This window comes from Dendrobium catenatum, unplaced genomic scaffold (genome assembly GCF_001605985.2).
Source record: "Dendrobium catenatum unplaced genomic scaffold, ASM160598v2 fragScaff_scaffold_542, whole genome shotgun sequence".
NCBI classification, from domain to species: Eukaryota; Viridiplantae; Streptophyta; class Magnoliopsida; order Asparagales; family Orchidaceae; genus Dendrobium; species Dendrobium catenatum.
In genome coordinates, this window is record NW_021319004.1 from 1,446,502 (window position 1) to 1,466,919 (window position 20,418).

Sequence of the window (20,418 nt, forward strand, 5' to 3'; positions counted from 1 at the left end):
TTTAGTCAGATTTAAATGAGATTTTTGCGTCGAGTCCAATATTGACACCCTTACTCTTGGATCGAAATTTCTTTATTCAAACATTTATGCAGCATGCATTACTGAAATCAAACCATTCTGCATTTATCTTTCAAACCACAACTGATAGTTTGTTTCCAAAACAACATTTCAACTCTATCCATACATTGCAAGACATGAAAGTTGTAGCATTTAAAGATCTACACCTCAAATGGCAATAGTTTTGCAGCTAATAACTGAAAGATCATTATCAAGTTTAGGTACTAATGAAGAACCAACCAGCACCCCTTCTACCTGTGTCGCCTTCTCCATATCAACCACAACTGTACTCAGCTTCTGCCCTACTATGAAAATACAAGTCCCAACAGCTACAAGCTGACATGGAGGCTTTGTGAGCATCTGTGCCAGTCTACCCAAAGGGACCCATTCCTTCGCTTCATTTTGCCACATCATAAGCCTCGTGCCGTAAGTCTCGTCTAACATGTAGAGAGTATCTTGAACGACAACGGTCGGGCCGCGAGCGCACGAAGACATCTGTTGATTTGCATCTTCCCATTTTCTGCTTGAGGGGTCGTAGGCGCGAGCGAACTGCCTATCAATCCATGTGTTATGAATGGTGTATACCTTGCCTTCAAAAATGAAGGACTTGACAATGTCAGGGATGAGAGATGTATCTTCATAAGAGTTCCAGTTGTTTGAGTGGTAGTCATAGATGTCCCAGGAGTTGGAAGCATCCGAGCTCAGGCCAAGGCCACCAGTAACATATATTTTATTGCCTAGAGCTGCTGACAAAAAGTAGCACCTGAAAGGTAGATGAGGTAGCTACTAAGTAAACGAGGAAGAATCAGCATTCGTAATATTATATAATGAACATATTAAGGGCATCTCCAACCGAAAATCTCATTTTTCGCTCCAAAATGCCGTGAAACTAATAAATGATGTGATTCATCCCCAACCGAACTCCATTTTTTCCCCTTTTGTGAAGGTATCGGTTGTTCTCTTCTTTGGCGTGTTTCTTCGTCAAGTTCAGTAGAGACAGAAAAATAGCGGAGATGAACAATGCAACGCCAATATTGACGTCCCACTGTTCACCCGCAACCAAATAGCGGAAGTTTTACCATTCAGCTGTAGCTCGCGCGCGACGCCATTCAAGCGTTTGGAGTTCGGTTGGAGATGCCCTAAAGGACTTTACACAAGCAAATGGATAGAGTGGAAGAGCATCCAATGATGTAGATACCTTGCAGTTGGCATTCTAGCAGCTTTCTCCCATTTCTCTGTAGAAGTATCATAACTATATACATCATTTGTGGGATTTTCTTGGCAACTACAGCCACCTAACAAAAAAAGTTTATTTCCTAAAGCTTCAAAAGACATGCCCTCCCGGCCCATACATTCAGATGGGATGCGTTGGAGAAGCTTCCAATGCTTGCTTGAAGGATATGGATTCAATACATAACAGCAGTTGACTCTGTATTTGTTTACACACATTGCATAAATCCAGGTTTCCCTCAGATTCTGCCTAGAACGACAAGAACTAAACTCCTTACTGCAGAGCAAAGCACTCCACCTCTTAGAAACACATCTAAGAACATGATGAAATTGCCGAGGGACCTTTGATAAGCAAAGAATGGCAAGGTCGTCAGGAAGACCATATATGAGTGGTACATGCTGCTCCAGAGCGTGCTCGTATTCTTGTCTAATATTTTCTGGAGAAGACATTGTCGCAGGCCAGAGTCAGCAACCTACAATCAAATAGAAAACGGAATGTTACAAAGCTACTCTAACCAGTTACAATATTATAAGAAATTAACCATCCACTGGTTTTCTTGCTAATATTATATAAGCTGTATAAATTATATAAGCTATATATACATGGAAAGAATGAAAACATGAATTTTAGATACCAGGAAATGCACTGAATCATCGACATTTGTTTTACATCAGCTAGAAGTTATATAAAATATAGTGAAGAAATTCTACAGGCAGATCGCTAGCAACTTTCAAGCAAGGTCCATATCATTACGCAAGTATATGCCTTTGACATGCATGAATAGATAAAAATGCCAATAAATGATAAATATAAGAATAACTGTACAAGAGGGATGGTTGGTTGATCTAATGTTCATCCCTTAATTTTATTTATTTATATTTTTAATGTTCATCTCTTAATATGATGATGAGAGCCCTCAATAAAAGGTTGGAATGAATAATAAAAAGGAATTTTAGCAATTTTTTTGAGGTTCCCTAGAGATTTATGATTAAAAAAGAAAAGTAACTCAAAAGTGTTGTTTCTTGCTATATATGGCTTCTCCTCATAGGCTAGGTCTTCTTCTTGCTGGTTTTGCCTCTTAGTTGCTATAAAGAGATATCAAAGTCTTTGTTTCCCCTCATTGTAGGTCTCAGCCAGGGTGACGACAACAACAGGTAATAGGTACTAGAAGTGGTGTCAGAGGTGTTGCAGGTGGGGGCAGAGAGTTGTAGTAGGTGGCCGTTTTGGGGGTTGGGTAGGTCAGTGACAGAGATGACAGTTTGAGGAGAATTTCACTGACGTCATTGCAGGAATAAGCCAATAAAAAAGAAACTACAACAGCTTTGGAGTTTAAATTCAAGCTCATCCTTCCAAAAATAACTCTACAGAATAAACAAACGAGAATTTTAAATTCAAAAATCAAATTTAATCAAAATAAAACCAAATTAGACCATGTCCAGTGGCATCCAGTCATGTAAGGCTCCTCAGACTAGTTAGACACATCAATTCCAGTTTATCAATCATCATCCAACAATCCAGATATACTACTTCCAAATTTGATCACCAAGTGTCTGATCAACAATTTGTTTTCACTAGTGGACTCCTCTTAACTTGATTTCCAATTTCAATAATGGGATTTAAATGTCTCTAGCAATTAAAAATCTTCAATAATTGTTTAAATTGTCAAAATCTCATTGATCTTAATCCTTTCAATCTCTTGATAATATGATGCTCAAATCATTATCATAAATGATCTAATTAACCATCGATTAGATCTGATCCCCAAATCATTAGAGAAGCATCAATGATAGATAGAATTAGAGTACAGTTAGTTACTTGATGCTAGAAAACATGTTCTGTGAAATGAAAAAAATTTGCTTAATCCATCATTTGGTTGTATATGTGATCGTAAATCATCATTATTTTTAAACTCTGCAAACTTCCTCATAAACCCCTTCAAAAGCAGTAATTTTATTTTTTAATTAAAGAATGAGTGGAACGAAATCATCACTTTTCAAAAGTATGTCATCTACAAGCAACAAATATGCCCTTAGATGCTTTGGATAGCTGCATTGACAGGTAAAAAAATGCACCCATCAATTATGAATATAAAATTATTATCAAATGATTAGAAAGGAAAGAAATAAACCTAAAACATGGATAGACATTGTTCAAAAGATTTGCAAGGATTTAACATCTCTTGCAACATTGAGGAAAAAAAAAACAAATAATTGAAAAATTATACAGCTTGCCCAAATGGTTGATATAAGGCTAATGATGATGTTTTCTAACAAGAAGTCACTATATGTTACCTTTGATGCTTGGTCCAAGAGGGACTGCCGAGATTGAAGATGAAGTCTTCATGAAAATCCAATCAGAAACAAATGAATATTGAATGCATTCTAGCTTCATATTCAGTATCAACTTCATCTAATAGGTTGGGTTGTGCAATCAAACAAGAGGCCTCACAACAAAATACTTTTGCATTTAACTCATTGTTTGATTGATGATTCTGTAGGTTACTAGGGTGCAACTGACATTCCTGATAACATCATCGAAACTAACTTTTTATACCTTTCCACGTCTCCATGCTAGTGATTCACTCTGAAATGAAAAGAGCAACATCTACCTATAATAGTTTTTAGGAATCATCAAATGACATGAAGGCCAATGACTTAGCAGCTGTAGTTGGTGATAGTTTTGGGGGTTGGGTAGGACAATGACTAAGAGGTGAGCTAGAGGAAAAGAGAGATGGATTAGGAGGAGAATTGGATTGATTTCATTGCAGGAAATAGGCCTATAAAAACTATAATAGGTTTTGAGTTGAAAAAAGTTTATCATTCCTAAAATTACACCACAATACATGTGAACCCTAATTCTCAATTCAACCATATGAGATCAAAATAAAACCAATTTAGACTTTATATAATGCCATCTAGCCAGGTAAGGCTCCTTGGAATGGTCGAACACATTAATTCCTATTGTCTCTTAATCATCATCCAATAATCCAAATTTCTTGCATCCCGCTTTTGATCACCAGCTATCTAATCACCATCCTTTTTTCAACAATGGACTCTTAATGACTTCATCTTCAATCTCAACAGTAAGCATAATTGAAAACCTTATTGATCATAATCCGCTTGATAACTTGTGATCTAATGCTCAAATCATGATCATAAATGGTCAGATTAATGATTAAATACATCTAATCCCCAAATCATTGGAGCAGCATCAATGTCTAGTTAAAAATACAATTGGAGTCCATTTGATTGCTTGATGCTAGGAAACATGTTTTGAGAAATAAATTAATATTTTAAATCCATTGTTTGGTTGGATTTGATCATTAATCAGCATTAGTTTTAAGCATTACAACTCTCTTTACAAACCCCTACAAAAAATGATTTCATTTTTAACAAAAAGAAAAAAGAGTGAGAAAAATAATCACTTGTCAAAAGATGTTTTCTATCTACTAGAAACAAAATGAGCCCTTAGATGCTTTGGACATGTATTGGCGGGCAGAAAAAGCACCAATTATAAATCATTAGAAAGGAATGTGGTAAATCTAAGATAACTGGATAGAATCTGTTCAGAAGATTTGCAAAGAATAAGTTTAATGCTTCAAACAACACTTAGCAAAAAAAATCGAAAAGATAAGATATGTAAAGCCGGCCTTAATAGTTTATATAAGGCTAATGAGAAGAAATCACTATATGCTTCTTTTAATGCCCGATCCAACTAGCCCTTTCATTTTGTTACTTCATCAAAAGTCAATCAGAAACTAAATGAATAATGAATACATCCTAGCTTCATATTCTGAATCAACTTGATTCATATTCAGAATCAACTTGATCTAATACCTTTGGTTGGACATTCAAACAAGTAGCATGCTAACAAGATACTTATCCATGTTAGGAACTTACTTCGCAACTGGACAAACAACAGCTAGCCACAATTGTATTTGGGAATGGTCGAATGAGCTAAAACAATACCAAACGAGAATTTTACATTCCACAGCAAAGTACATGGGGAAAAAAATACCAAAACTACTATTTACCGGAATATCTCCAACAGCCAAGGTAAAAGCCCACAAGTGGGCTAAGGAGTGCATCCAATAAATACAAAGTAAAATTTATCATGGCCAGCTCAAGTAAAATAAAAATATACAAATCAAACCTATTGATGGAGAAATGCTGTAAATCTCTCCCCCAAAAAAATGCTATAAATCTCTCCCCCAAAAAAATGCTATAAATCTCGTGAAAAAAAACCCCATTCTTGTCTCTAGATCCGCCAGTTAAAATTGGGGAAGGAACGCTGTCTTTCACGAAGACATTCCCCTGAAACACTGCTGATGTCATTCAACAAAGAAACCCTAATTTCTAGATCGTTGGCAAAAATCTAGGAAGGATTAGCGATCCAGACTAACGCCTACGATAACAAACACGATCTAAATGGCAGATAGGATGTAGAATACAAGGCAAAGAGATATGTAATGCGTTCTGGATGGAGAAAGCTTCGAGCTTACCTGTTCGATTCCCGGCCAATGGAAGCCTGGGCAACCTAAGGCAAACCAGTTCGGCGAAATTTAAGATATTTACACAAATAGGGGCTGTTTGGTAGCAGGATTTGAGGCCAAATCAAATCTCACGACAAATGAAAGCCACATACCCGGAAAATTCCGCTTTTCGTGCAAAATCCCGGAAATCCTTTTTTTTTTAGGATTTATGAAATCCATTAGTTTTGGTCACCCGACATTCACTAAAAATTTGTCACATTGATTGTGCTTTGACTCAAAAAAATGCAACCAAAAGTGCAAGTAAAGCGAAGGTAAAACGCAGTCAAAGCGCACCTAAAGCGCACATAAAACGTAGTCAAAGCGCAGTCAAAAGCGTAGTTTACGTGGCAAGTTTTTATTATATGTCCGGACCTAAAAATAAGTCTAGTGACCGGAACTAATAATTTGCCCTCTTTTTATAGTCAAACAGTCACATATGAATTAATAGGATTTATAATAAATGTTACCAAACAGTTTTCAGGATTTAGAACTTTTAGAATTTTCGAAATTCAAATTTAGAAGATTTATGAAATCCTACTTAAATCAAATCTTGGGCGCTACCAAACATCCTCATAACACTTCAAACTATTGTGAATATATATTCTATTCTAACACTTCTTTACAACCCCTTTAAAACTTTCGTATTTACTGATATACCACATAAAACTCTTCTTTTCATATATTCTAACACTTCGTTATAACCCCTTCAAAAATCCATATTAGCTCGACATCATCTTTCGTTTCCTGCGACTTGTCTCTTCCCTCGCCACGCATCTTCTTAGGTCGGCAAGGATTGCTCTTCATGTTCTTCATTTCGTCAATAACGCTTCGTTTTGATTTTTTTGCCATTTGAATGCCTAATGTTCACTTTTCATCTGCGCCATTTCATCGTTCCAACTATTATTGTTTGTGCCTTTTACCATTTGATGTTGTCTTAGTTTTTGTTATTGTTGTTTGCTCTTCGTCTTCTCCATGTCTTATGTTGGTTGTTGTTCGTCTTCTCTATGTCATTGTTTATTATGTCTCCTTGTGATAAGGGTGTCAAAATCTGACCCAACCGGATCCTGACCACAAAAATTTTGGATTCGGTTCAACCCGTTTGCCATGCAAGTGAGGTTTGGGTTTGATATTTCAACTCATTTTTAAAATCAAGTCTGGTTGACCCAACAACCCAAAAATTCAACCCGCTTTGCTGCTCGAGTCAGCTTGACCTCGCGGGCCCGCCTTGTAAGCGCATGCCTCGGCTTTGCAGTCACACCCCTGGTCTCGCACGGGTTGCACCCGCGTTGACGCTAGCCTCTCCCAGACTAAAGCCTGGTCACCTCGCACGCTGGTGGCTGGCCTCGCTGGCTCTACACCTAAGGATGGCGGTCAAGACGATCTTACTTAGCTCGCCCAACAGCCTAAGTCGCCTCGTGTTGGCCTCACGGACCTTATGCTGCATGCTGGCTTCACCCCACACTGAGTCAACTGACACCTACACTTTGGGTTCACATTTTATAAATGACTTGCGGGTCGGGTCGGGTCAACCCGGTAACTCGCACTGGTTGGGTCCGGGTTAAAAATTATGACCCATTTATAAAATCAAGTCAGGTTCGAGTTGACCACCTGGGTCAACTCGGGTTCGACCTAAACCCAACCCATCGACCCATTTTGACACCCCTACCTTGTTACTGTTAAAGTGTCAAAGGAGCTTCAATGTTTTTAGAAATTTAGAGAGGGGCGTAAGCGGTTCGATGAAATGCCAAGGAGTGATTATGTCACAACACCATTTTGCAACAGATTAACTAATGTACAGTCACAAGAAATTTTTAATCTGAAATGATATTGCATATTGGTCTTTCAAGTTGGTGCATTGAAATGCCATGCATTGTTGAAACTTTTCGTTCTTTACTTTGAAAGTGTATTTTTATTGTTTCTCAAGTTGTAAAGCCATTGCACAATAAGTTCGAGCTCCTCGGTGATGCTAATAAAAAATCTAAGTAATTAAATATTTTGTCATTGCAGTTTGCAATATACAATATATACCTCATACAAATCTCGTAGTAGTTGAAAATTTTTTAGATGCTCCTAGAAACTGTTCATAAGATGATTGTTTTTTTTCAGTGGTGTGATGAACTAAATGATTTTACATCTAATATGAATTATTGAAGAAATGCAAATGTTGCCAAAACCAGCCCAACTCATGTTATTTCATTTAGAGTCGAGCTTTTTCAGATAAAAATCATGTTGGTGATCGTGATTATCCTAATTTTGACTATAGTAATCACCATGAAATATCTGCTCACGAGCTGTAATTATAAATGTGATTTGCATTTTGAGTTAAATGAAAATTTGAGTAAATTGCAATGAACTCTGTTAAGGTAATGCATTTTCTAGCTAAATTTAAGCTGTGATCATTATCTATACTTCAATAACTATAAGTTGCAATAAGAATAAGCATCCAAACATCTTGCTAGCATTCAACAAATTTTCTAGTGTCAAAAAATTCTGCTACCAAGAAAATAAAATGCAGCAGGATGTTTCATTAGCCTTTTAAAAAAGATAAAACTAAAGTAAAATTTCCCTATTCCAACAACACAGTACTTGGACAATGTATAGTCAATTTCACACGAGCACTCAATGTTGTAGGCAACTGATCACTGAATAGAATCTCATTACCAATTTTTTCACCTTCCACATTTAATGGATTCTTACAGGTGCTTTTATGATGGCCCCATAAATCATAATGACTACACATGTGTCCAAGTTTTATTTTCTTTCCAATCTCAAAGAAATTGTTAATTCACCTTTTTTTGGTCTACCACGTGGTCCATGTGAACTTGACGTAGTAACTACCTCACTATTACTAACTGCAGACTGCAACTCCTTCCTAGGTAGGGTTGAAATTGTTCCATCATATGTCATTTTGTATCTAGTCATAAAATATAAATTTTTTAGATAACTAATGTGACAAATAGGTGGCCATTAAATGAAGCAATTAACAAACCTATATGGGTAGTAGTGATCATCAACATACATATTTCTTAAGGTATGTTGTCTCGTTCCAATTAATGAAACACTATGTATATAGGGTAGTCCACTTAATTGCCAGAATCCAAAACTACATTTCTTCTTTTCTATGTCCACCTTATGCCTTTCATGAACTCCCTCAACTTTAGCTCTGGTTGCTATCGATTGACGAATTATAAAATACCCTTTCCTTATTCTGATGTCCTTGATGTACTCTTCTACATGGCGAACTAGTTGACCTTTCTAAGAGCTAGAGTTTTTCTTTCTTTGAGAGCGATGTTCGATAAATATTGCCCTAATTATATCGATCAAATCAATAATGGCTTTACTTCTAGCTTCTTCAACCCATGCATTAAAAGCTTTGGGCATGTTGTTTGTATTGTAGTGATTTTTAATGTGCTTGAGAGAGAGGGGGATCATGACTCTAGGTGATGGGAGTAATTTATTTTCTTATTATTTATTCATGGCATGCTTGAGAGAGAGGAACTTTTATTGGGTGCGGAGTGCGGACGTAGCTCTGTGTGTGCAACCAAATAGTTTCGCGCCACGTGGAGCCCACCTTGACCCCATCGATTTGAAGAGCACGTGTGTTCTATTTACCCGATAACCTGTAACACGAACCACCCGAAATACTTGAAAAAATGTGCGGTTAAAGCTAGGGTTATATTTGATGGCGCCGTTTTTTTACCTCAGTTAAAACTTTTTCTCGTAACACCTGAAACCTCAGAAAGCAGGAGAAGAGCGTAAGGTCTATGAAGATGGATACTGTGCCGGAGGACATGAAAGACTGGTCGGAGATGGAAGGTTTTACGCAAGAGTCACAGCTTAGAAGAGGAGATGGTTTGCAACAGAGTACCCAACCAAACTTGGATATATTATCGGTAAATATGATATGAATGTCGCGACTTCTTCAGTGTTTACTTGAATATTTTTTGTTTTAAAAATTTTGTATTGGTGAGAATATATGTATTGGTGGGCAGGAGGTATCATTTAGTACCCTTTTTAAATGTTCGATACCGCTCAGTATCAGTAGGTATCGGTCGGTACTTGTAGGTACCGCCAGGTACAGAAGTTATTTTGAAATTGTGTGTGTGTTTCCAATGCTAAACTCGAATTGGTTGTTGTTTATAGGTTGTTTGTAATAGTGAGAAAGAGGCATATGATATTTACTGTCATTACGCGCACAGTGTTGGTTTTAGTGTTCGCAAAGATCATCACTGTTATTGACCTAATTCGAGAAAGATACGGATGAAAGATTTTGTATGTTTGAAAGCTGGTTTTAAGAAGGGCCTTGACTTGAATGTCAAATCGAAATACAGGAAATCCAATACTAGGACAGGGTGTCCCGCGATGATTAAATTTTCAGTTGATCAAGATGGGGAATGGAAGGTTAATAAATGCATTGAGAACCACAACCATGAGTTAGCAAGGCCTGAAGATCAACATTTACTGAGATCATGCATGAATATTATCGAAGAGAGAGCATTCATTCTTAAATCTTTAACTAATGCTGGGATTAGAACCATTGATGCATTCACATACTTAGCTAATGAAGTTGGTGGGAGGGAGTATGTAGGTTTTTTAAGAATAGATGCATATAACTTTGTTCAGAAAAATAGAAGATGCAAGATTGAGTCTGGGGACACCAATTCCCTAATTGAAATTTTTAAAAATCGACCAAACAGTGATAACATGTTTGTGTGGGAAGTCCAATATGACAAGGAGGATAGATTGATAAATTTTTTCTGGGCTGATGGTGTGGGAAGAATAGACTACGACTCCTTTGGAGATGTTATACTTTTTGATACCAGCTATAGATTGAACAAATACAATCTAGCTTGTGCACCTTTTGTTGCAGTTAATAACCAGTGGCAGAATGTTCTTTTGGGGGTTGCATTTCTGTCGGAAGAAACAATAGAATCATTTACATGGTTGTTTAAAACATTCTTGCGAGTATCGGGTGATAAACATCCCATTACAATTTTTACTAACCAGGATCAGGCAATGTCTCGGGCAATAGAAATTGCATTTCCTCAAACACGCCATAGGCTTTGCCAATGGCACATCACCAAGAAGCTTCCATCCAAGTTGCATTGTTACAACAGCAACAATAAGGTTAGAGGTCTCATTTATAAATGTTTCAGCAAGTGTGATTTAGAGGAGAAATTTGAAAGTTATTGGACTGAAATGCTGAATGAAGGGGACCTTCATAGCCATGACTGGTTGAAAGAACTATACAAAATAAGGCATAAGTGGTCCACAGCATACAACAAGACTTGTTTTAACCTTGGTATTCTTTCAACACAGTGTAGTGAATCCACTAGCAATGTGTGCCACGGAATTTTTAAGCCTACTAGCATCATTACTGAGTGTTTTTTGGGACTAGAGAAGGTGATGAAGACATGGCGTCGGAATGAAAAGGATGAAGACTTCAAATGCAGTTAGTCCGATGTTGTACCTTTAGTGAAGAGTAGTCCAATTCTTAGGCAGGCCGCGCATTTTTATTCGCGTAAATTGTATTCTTTCTTTGAGGATGAGTTTTTACAAGGTGTGCGTGGTATGTGCATAGCTCATGCCTCAACTGACTTCTCCACTTTTTTTGTCAAAACTGTTGAGAACATTGATCAGCCTCGCCACTGGACAGTTAATTTTGATGATGAAGAAGGCACCATCGAATGCAGCTGTGGAAAATTTGGCATGATGGGGATATTATGTTCTCACTGCTTGAGAGTGATAAGGCAGATTGATATAATTAATGTACCTCCGAAATATCTACTGAAGAGATGGTCAAGTCAAGCAAGAAAGGACCTTTACTCAGACAGGCCGTTAACATCTATGGTAGCTACCGGAATCCCCTCGGATGGCATAGGAGGTATGATGTTCAGAAATTATTTTAGTAGATTCGCATATCAAATAAGCACTAGAGGGCAAGGGAATACGGAAGCAGAACAGTACATGATTGATGCAATGTCTGAGATTACTGAGAATGTGGATCTGATATTAAATGCCAGCAAGGACCCTAAGTTAATTACGAATTTAAGCATGCCAACTAAAATAAAAGACCCTATAAAGCGCAGACCCAAAGGAGTTTTAAATGTAAGGTTGAAGAGCCATTGGGAAAAAAGAAAGCCAAAGAGGATGAAAGCTGAGGAACTACATACACCTTCAACTCATCAGCCAACACCTGTGGAACCAACTAGTCAAGTTTTTTTTACAAATATACCAGAATACTTCACTTCAACTCATCAACCTACACCTGTGGAACCTACTAGTCAAGTTTCTTTTGTAAATATACCAGAATATTTCACTTCAACTCATCAGCCTACACATGTGGAACCTATTAGTCATGTTCCCTTTGTGAACATACTAAAATGCTTCATCGATGAGTGGATTCTTCGTCGACCAAGCAGTCAGCCCAACCCTGAATATTTAGAGATGATGAATGGATTTATTGATGCAGAAAGACTTGGATAAATATTCACAATTTCTTAATTGGCTTAATTTGATTTCTGTTATTATTGTAATTGATTTTGTATCGTAGAAACTTCGGTGTATTGATCGGTACCGAGCTTCTAAGTACCTCTCGGTATCGATCGGTATCGGTGGGTACCTTTAGGTACCGGTAGGTACCGCTCGGTACCTCTCAGTACCGATCAGTACCGAGCGGTACTTCCCGTACAATGTTCTGGTACTTCTAGTTAATATTATTGTTGTGGTATGATATTTACTATGTTTGTTGAAATTAAAGTTGGCAGTTGTACTGTTGCACGTATTTAAGATGGGTTATTGTGATATTAACTGTGGTGGTTGAAATTTAAAGCTATATAAGTTTAGGTGGTTCATGTATTTTTTTTTATAATTCTATTATGGTTTATAAACTTCGTTTGCCGGATGCAAAACTTCATCTCGGCATGCCGATCAAGGAATTTGTCGAGCTTGGCACAATTAGAATGCATTACTGTGTGGATGTTGTTGCAGACTGTGAACTTGAACAACAAGCTAGAAGGAATGAAATATATAGATGCTGTGTTCATACATGGCATGATCGTTGTGATCGTTTGCTTCAAGTCGCGTGGAGGGAAGAGATGGCTATTGAGGATAACAGATCAGGTCGCTTCTTAAATTCTGGCGATTGGAGTGCTGTCCAAAAGAATTTTTTTGCAAATCATCATCACCTAGCCAGTGTTCATTTCTTGCAGCAGCGTTAACATGAGCTGACTTATAAAGGAAATTTAACAAGCTCTGATTATGTGGTCAGACAAGCTACTGATGTTGATAATGTAATTCTTTACCACCCGTGGGATCTAGCTGAAGAAAGTTTTTTAGTTGATTTGTATAAGTAATTATTAAATGAACGTGTTTATGGGCGCAAGAGGACGATGTTTTTGGATATCAAAGATTGGCAAGATTTACAATTTGAGCTTATGACAGAATTTGGATGTTGTCCTACACAAACTCAACTCCAACAACGTATTCGCTGTTTGGTTAAGAAGTAAAACTTTTAAAAATATAGTTACATATTTACCAAATTAGAACGTTTTGTAATCTATTTACAATTTACAATTGTAGTCCTACTATCGTTTAAGCATGGAACATAACAACATGAATGCAAGTTCTGCTCTAAACTTAGGCATTTCAGCTTGCAAGTCCAATAGTAATTCCTATTTAACAGAGTGTGGTTGGATAACAGTTTTCATATATTTGCAAATGAACATTCCAAAGTTATAACCGTTTGTTTGTGTTGGAATTCCCTTAGCTACCTGAACTTGCCATGATCTGATATCAGTATGAAAACTGCATTGAGTTTCCTCGTGTAAATGATTTATCTGTAATAGTTAAGTTGTTTATGTCTACGCATGCATAAAACAAACTTAAAATTTACAATACGAATGTATACAACACACTTAAAATGTACAACACTTGACTTACAACTTGTGGAAGCACAGCCTGATGCATGGGGTTAGGTAACGAATCAAAAAAATACTAAGTTGACTACTTCAAATAAGCAACCATAAGAGTCCAATGGTCATTATCATGTATTGGTAGTAGAAGGAAATTAGAAGCGGTAACTGCATCTTTGTTAATGTGAGACATGTATTGCTTGCTTTCCATCTCATATTTTTTGGACTCCTGTATGTTTAATCGGGTAAGGAGAACTGTAAACATATTCAATTATAGTGAGCAAAATAACAACATTACCTAATGCAGACTAGAAACATAAATAAATAGTTGATAAAGGCCAGGACAAAGTTTATTTTTCTCAGCCAGCAAACTTGCGAAGGCGTCGATGTGGCTGTTGTCGAGATATTGGTTTGTTAACAGTTCATCAATCTGACTTCTGAATATCTGAATGTTTCCTGCAGTATAAATTGTATATGACCTGCAAAATATAAGAAGGTGTGTTACTATATGTACCGAACAGTTTATAGCGGTACTGATCGATACCTACCAGTACCGAGCGGTACCAATCGGTACCGATCAGTACCTAGAGGTACCTGCCGGTAACTAGCATTATTTACAGCTAACTATCAATGTTACATACTTACTTATCAGTATATTTCTCAAGGCAATCGTCGATAAACATCCTCATCTCGTCATTTATCATTGCTCGCACAGGATAATCTATTTTGGTAGAAGCTGGTTTTGGTCCGGGTGATTTTTGACTTTCAACTTCAATCAGAGCATTTGTAAGATTAATCTTTGCTAGGGAGGGCCTAGCAGCAGCTGTTTTAACATCTTCTTCTTATATTGGCCCTTGGTGTATAGTGTCTTAACCTCTTTAGCTTTACGGTTAGCCCGACGTCTCACCCGTTTGGCTATACCTGAGCTGCATGGTTCAGATTTGGCAACATCATCCTTAATTGGCTCGTTGTCTTCAAATAGACATTTAGCAATAACCTCTGCACACACTACCTTCTTCATTTCATCAGTCATAGTCATGGAGGAAGATTGAACATGTACATCTGCAGTCGAGGAGGGGTTAAATGAAGGAAAGTTCTCAGATAAGAACTGCTCCATTGATTCCAATCTCTTATTCATCTCCCTCTGCTCAAAAACATGATGTTCAAGTGCCTCCATTCTTCTTTCATTCAGAGATATTGTTGTTTCCAAGCTAATTAACCTACTTTTCAAAAAATTATTTTGATCTAAAACCTTATGCATATATTCTACTCTGAATTCATGTTGTCCATCAGGTGGGGAAGTTGGTTGTTGCTGCTGCTGACCATGTGACATAGGTGGTGTTTGAGTGGTTGGTTCACCTAGGTTGATTGGGCTTGGGGGCGGCCTAATTTATAGTAGCTCTGTTGTTCTGTGGTTGTGTGTCTGTTGAGTTGATTAATTTGGAAGATTCAGTTTAGTAACCAAATTCCAAAGCCAGATCCTGGATAAGAAGGTTTTGTCGTGGTCCGGCTCGGGCGGGATCCGTCCCCGTCGGGTCGGGTCGTGACTGGGGCGGCCTAATTGGGCTTGGGGGCAGCCTGATTGGGCTTGGGGGTGGGCTGTTTTGTCTTGGAGGACTCTAGGGTGTAGGTGATGTTGAAGGTGAAGAAAGTTGTTCACGAGGTTTGTGAAAGATGATTTCTTTGTTAGGGGATTTGTCAGGTGATGTCTGTGGGGGAGGATTTGCTAATAAAACCCTCTCCTCAATTGTAATTGCATCAAAAGAAGTTAATAAATCAACAGCTTCAAGACCATCGAATAAACTAGAAGCATTTGCATCATTATAAACTACATCAGATCCCCAACGGAGATACCTTGGTCTTGATTTCGAATTCAATGATTCGTGGAGTGTAAAATGTTCTAAAAATCATATCTGAACTCATACATAAGAATATCAACTTAAAATATATCTACCAATTTTCAACATCATCAATTAATACAAAACTATTTAAATTTACTGTACTCACAATTATAATATGAACAAAGCCATTCAAGTAATCGAGTGGCAGTCCTTTCTTCATCTTTTTGGAAATGGCATTAAAGTCAGCAACAAGAAATTCTCTGATTGATTCCGGCCAATTATAAGATAAAAATTTGTCAACATTTCGAGCCACACTAATGATAGAGGCTAGTGTTCGATAGTTGTGCAGAGAAAAAAATAGATTTGACAATAAAAATATGATGAATTTCTTCAAAACATCAGGCATTGGAGTTGATTCATCTAAACTAATCACCTCTTTCCTAATATCATTGGCTGATTTTCCCGTTATTCTAGCACTACCTATTTTAAAATTGTTGCCTCTGTTTGGTAAGCCTAATATCATAGCTACTTCATCGACAGTAAATAGTAACTTTTGATCCTTAATGATAAAGCATTGTTTCTTAATGTCCCAGCAGGACAACAACTTGAAAACCAACGGAACATTCTGTACTAAACGTTGCATAAAAAGAAAGTGATGCAGATTATTTTGCTTCAAACTCTCAACAAGGTTCTTGCCAAATATTTCAACTAAATGATCACAAACTTCTCTAAAGGTTGATGTTCTGCAACAGAAGCTAATCTTCGGCACATATCCCTGCGTAATATGTTGTAATTGATTAGGATAAATTTAATTCCTGTCCGGCACATCTACATACCGTTTGGTACCTAGTGGTACTGATCGGTACCTAGCGGTACCGATCGGTACCGAGTGGTCCCGAACATACCGAGCGGAACCAAGAAAAAGAATCTAAAAGAGCTCGGTACCGAGCAATACCGAGAGTCCATAGAAAGCGGAAAAATAAAAATTAAACTCTAACGAAAAACCCTGGATCTAGAATAACTTATGGAACTTACAATGCTTACAGAAATTTCCCAGCGTTACCTGGTAGGAACCACTGGGTACACATTCGGATAACGCAGCGGTACCCAGCGGTACATTCTGTCACACAACTTAACAAGCAAATAGCATTCTCAACATCATTCAAACCCTAAAAGCTAAAAATTATCAAAAATTACATATAACTAAAAAAAACAAACCTTGCCCATTGCCACGATGAAGCTCAGGATGCTTCGCGTAGAAGATGAAGTTGCTTCGTTCGTGTGGAAGATGAATAATCATCTGCAACTTCTCCTTGTGGAAGAATGGACTGTAGACTAGCAAATCGCCCGAAAAAAGTTAAATTGGAAGCGATGTTTCGGATGTTCTCGAAGATATGGGTACCGCGCATTTTTTCAAGTATTTCGGGTGGTTCGTGTTATCAGGTTATCAGGTAAACAGAACACACGTGCTCTTCAAATCGATGGGGTCAAGGTGGGCTCCACGTGGCGCGAAACTATTTGGTTGCACACACAGTGCTACGTCCGCACTCCGCACCCAATAAAAGTTTGAGAGAGAGGGGGAGAGTGGAGAGATTTGTTTGTAGCTTCTTATGCTTGTAGATATTTTTCTTTTATTTATTTTTCATTTCTTTTGGTTTAGGGGAAGGGGTCCCGTGATGTTGTGATGTGAAATTTTGTTGTGGCCATGAGAGCCAATGCTATTATCTGATAAGAATAGATCCTGCGGATTTTGATTGAAAATGGATTAGGAGAATAATGTTTCATATACTAGTTATATTATGTTATTTTTAATAGTTTTATTCAATATCTTTGAGCTTATTATCATTCAAATGAAAATGCATGTTTATTTCATATTTAGTTTTTACTTGTTCTATTGTAATGTGCTATGTTATTATATTTAATTTAAATTCTTTTATGCTTAACATTTGAGTATTATTCTCTATATAGTATTTGCACTTTGGTTGCTTTTTTAGCTAAAATAAAAATGATAATTAAATAATAATGTAAAATTTAGATAATAATAAAATCCTAGATGTATGATAATTCATAACTTGAAAAGTTTAATAATTAACTAATACAGATCACTTAAGTCATTGACTTATTTTTGAACTTAGAAACTATACACTAATACATTGACTATTGATTGAATTGAAGAATGAGTAATTGAGTTTAGGGAAAAGAAGTTTGTAGCTTAAATTAGGAAGATCATAGTAAACTTAAATATGGAATTAGTGACCTTATTAAATCATTACATTAAATCAATCAAGGTTTCAAGAATATGAAAGTGAAACTGATATTCGAAATAATTAAATGTGTTCTCCACAAGTACAAAAAGTGAGAAATAAGAGAAATCAAAAGTAAATATGAAAAAGCAAAAGTAGAGAGGAGTGCATTCAAAATTGGTATCTATTGAAGCTTAAGTCCAAAACAACCTAAGTATTTAAATAAAATATGATAAGATAAATGAACTAATACATATGATTGTGCACTAATAAACTTCTAATTTAACTACAAACACAACTAATTCCTAAAAAATACATTATTCATTCATGAAATTAGAAGTCAATCTTACATACACACTCATATTGGATTAGGTTCAATACAAGTAATAACAATGATGACTGATTGGGGTAATTCTTATGACCTCTAAAATTAGAATTATACGTTTGATCATTCTAAATTACTTCTATACTGTGATGTATTATCTTATATTTTAATAATTTTAAATTATTAATTTTTACTTTGACTATTATGTTAATCAATAGGTGATTTAACCATTAGTTGAAGACAAGCAAGAGTTGAAGAAAAGAAGAATTTGTTAAGTGTATTACAATTTATTGTGTTAAATTTTAGTGAAAAAGTATTATTTTAGTAATATTTGTAATGGAAATATTTAGAAAAAAGGCAAAAAAAAATTATTTATAGCTTAGCGACGCTATGGGGCGCTTCAACGCCCACAAATCCAGCATTATAGTGTGGCAATCTACGACACTCCAATGCTTATTTTAAACATTACAACCTCTTAGGAATTTTAAAAATAATTAGCACCCCAATGAAGCCAAGGTCAACATCATAGTGCCTCACAATGTTGCTACGCTAAAAAGCAATATTGCAGCACTGGAGCCTCAGGAAAATGAGCGCTAGAGTGTTGATATTTAAAAAACCGCATCACTTAATTTTTATAGTGGCACAACAGAGTAGTTATTAAAATAAAAAGTCATGCCAACTCAGCAAAAAGATGCTCCAGTTAAACTAGTAATCGTGTCAGGTCAGTCCAACACTATAATGGAGTAAACATTACATAGTTGAGGTGCTTGTTTATTTTATAACATCACAGTGCAACCTTGTTGAGCATCGCGGTACTTGAGCCCATAAAAAGCTATCGAGTTTTTAGTCATAGCCCATTACAAATTAATCTTATTTAATTAAATATTTAAATTAATTTTTGATTGCATTAATCATGCAGTATGATCAAAGTCATCCAGTATAATCTGGAAAAAAAATTAAAAATATTTAATTATATACCCCTTGTATGTGTGCACGGTTGTTAAGACAATATACATCTATTATAAATATTGACTCAAGAAAAATAAATATTAGTAATGCATAATATTTGTAATTATCAAAATGTATAAAGCATAAGAAAATAAAATAAACATCCATAATATAATTTGTAATTATCAAAATGGAAGGTCGGACTCCTGGATTGCAACAAGTATTTCATCTTCGCCCTTCACCAATGCTTTCAGTTAAATCTTGTTGTCCTTCACCGAAGTCATTAGTGTTATCTCTCATTGACATCATTAACCTTTAATACCCTTGAGATTACTTCTAATAATTTGGATTTCTTATTTACTCACACCTTCTTTAAGTATGGAGAAGTTCAAGCCATGTATTTTCAAACTCACATTAGGAAATGTATTTCAGCTGGACAAAACCCGATAGCTTTTTTCTCTTAATTTCTTTCACATAAAAAATATTTGTGTCATATGTATATACTATTTTTTCTTTATTTATATATGTATATATATTCTTCATGCAAGTTAACTCAAACTTTCATATAGTATGAATAATTTGGTTTTATTCATTGTTCTATATCAAATATACTCTTTAAAAAACACTACCAATTATCATCACCTTAGTTCCCTTCTACCATTTACTATCATAATTACTTGACATTGAATTTGGAATCATATTGACTATTTAAAATAATAAAATAAACATTCCCTTTGTAGGAGACATGCTAAAAAGTTTTGGAGATCCACGTTGACTTGAAATGAGAGTCAAAATATTAACTTGAAAGCAATGATAAATAGAAAATAAATTAAAATAATAAGATCTTAAAAGGGCTAATTTTTAAAGTAGGCATATTAAAAACTTAAGTATAAAAAAAGGCAAAGTAATCTATTAAACGGGGACTTACTGTTGACTTAGATATGTTGAGTCAACTATTAATGGGCGACTTGCTGCACTAAAATATTTTTTTTAATTAAACTATTTTAGAAATCTAAGGGAAATTATTAAAATTTAAAGAACTTTAACTAGTATACCACGAAAAAAATTCATGTTCTAAATTTATCGTTCTTACTTATCATAAATTAGGTGGATTTTCACATAAAGATTATTTCAGTTGAAACATAGCTTTGTCGCTTTCTTTAACAAGATTAATGAGAAGCTTTTTAAATTCACTATTTGAAATTAAATTTTCTTTAAAAGAAAAGATTAAACGTCATAATTAGATGGAATCGATTGATGGATGTTGTATATGACTCTTTATAGAGTTGATTATGTAGCTCTAAATTGAAAAGAACCTTTTATTATATG

General features: G+C 35.9%; 2 protein-coding genes across 3 annotated transcripts; one reads left to right on the forward strand and one right to left on the reverse strand.

The window, feature by feature from the left end:
- Positions 1–98: 98 nt before the first annotated feature.
- LOC110097387 (F-box/kelch-repeat protein SKIP4) lies at positions 99–5,945 on the reverse strand. 2 transcript variants are annotated; one of them, XM_020823745.2, is made up of 3 exons: positions 5,790–5,945; positions 1,256–1,760; positions 99–820 (listed from the first exon to the last, which is right to left on the reverse strand). In XM_020823745.2, the coding sequence occupies exons 2-3, from the start codon at positions 1,735–1,737 to the stop codon at positions 226–228; spliced, it is 1,077 nt and encodes a 358-aa protein (XP_020679404.1). In that variant the 5' UTR covers positions 1,738–1,760; positions 5,790–5,945; the 3' UTR covers positions 99–225. The 2 variants fall into 2 exon arrangements, with proteins under 2 accessions (XP_020679404.1, XP_028550527.1); XM_028694694.1 differs by lacking the exon at positions 5,790–5,945 and adding an exon at positions 5,441–5,753.
- Positions 5,946–10,079: 4,134 nt separating this feature from the next.
- Positions 10,080–11,276, forward strand: LOC110097378 (protein FAR1-RELATED SEQUENCE 5-like). The gene has a single exon (XM_020823726.1). It carries the CDS (start codon positions 10,080–10,082, stop codon positions 11,274–11,276), a length of 1,197 nt encoding a protein of 398 aa, XP_020679385.1.
- Positions 11,277–20,418: the final 9,142 nt, after the last annotated feature.

Coding starts and splice junctions, on each gene's coding strand:
- LOC110097378 (XM_020823726.1), top strand. CDS start 10,080: ATGAAAGATTTTGTATGTTTGAAAGCTGGTTTTAAGAAGGGCCTTGAC.
- LOC110097387 (XM_020823745.2), bottom strand. CDS start 1,737: ATGTCTTCTCCAGAAAATATTAGACAAGAATACGAGCACGCTCTGGAG. Junction 821..1,255: donor GCTAGAATGCCAACTGCAAG/GTATCTACATCA, acceptor TCTACCTTTCAG/GTGCTACTTTTTGTCAGCAG.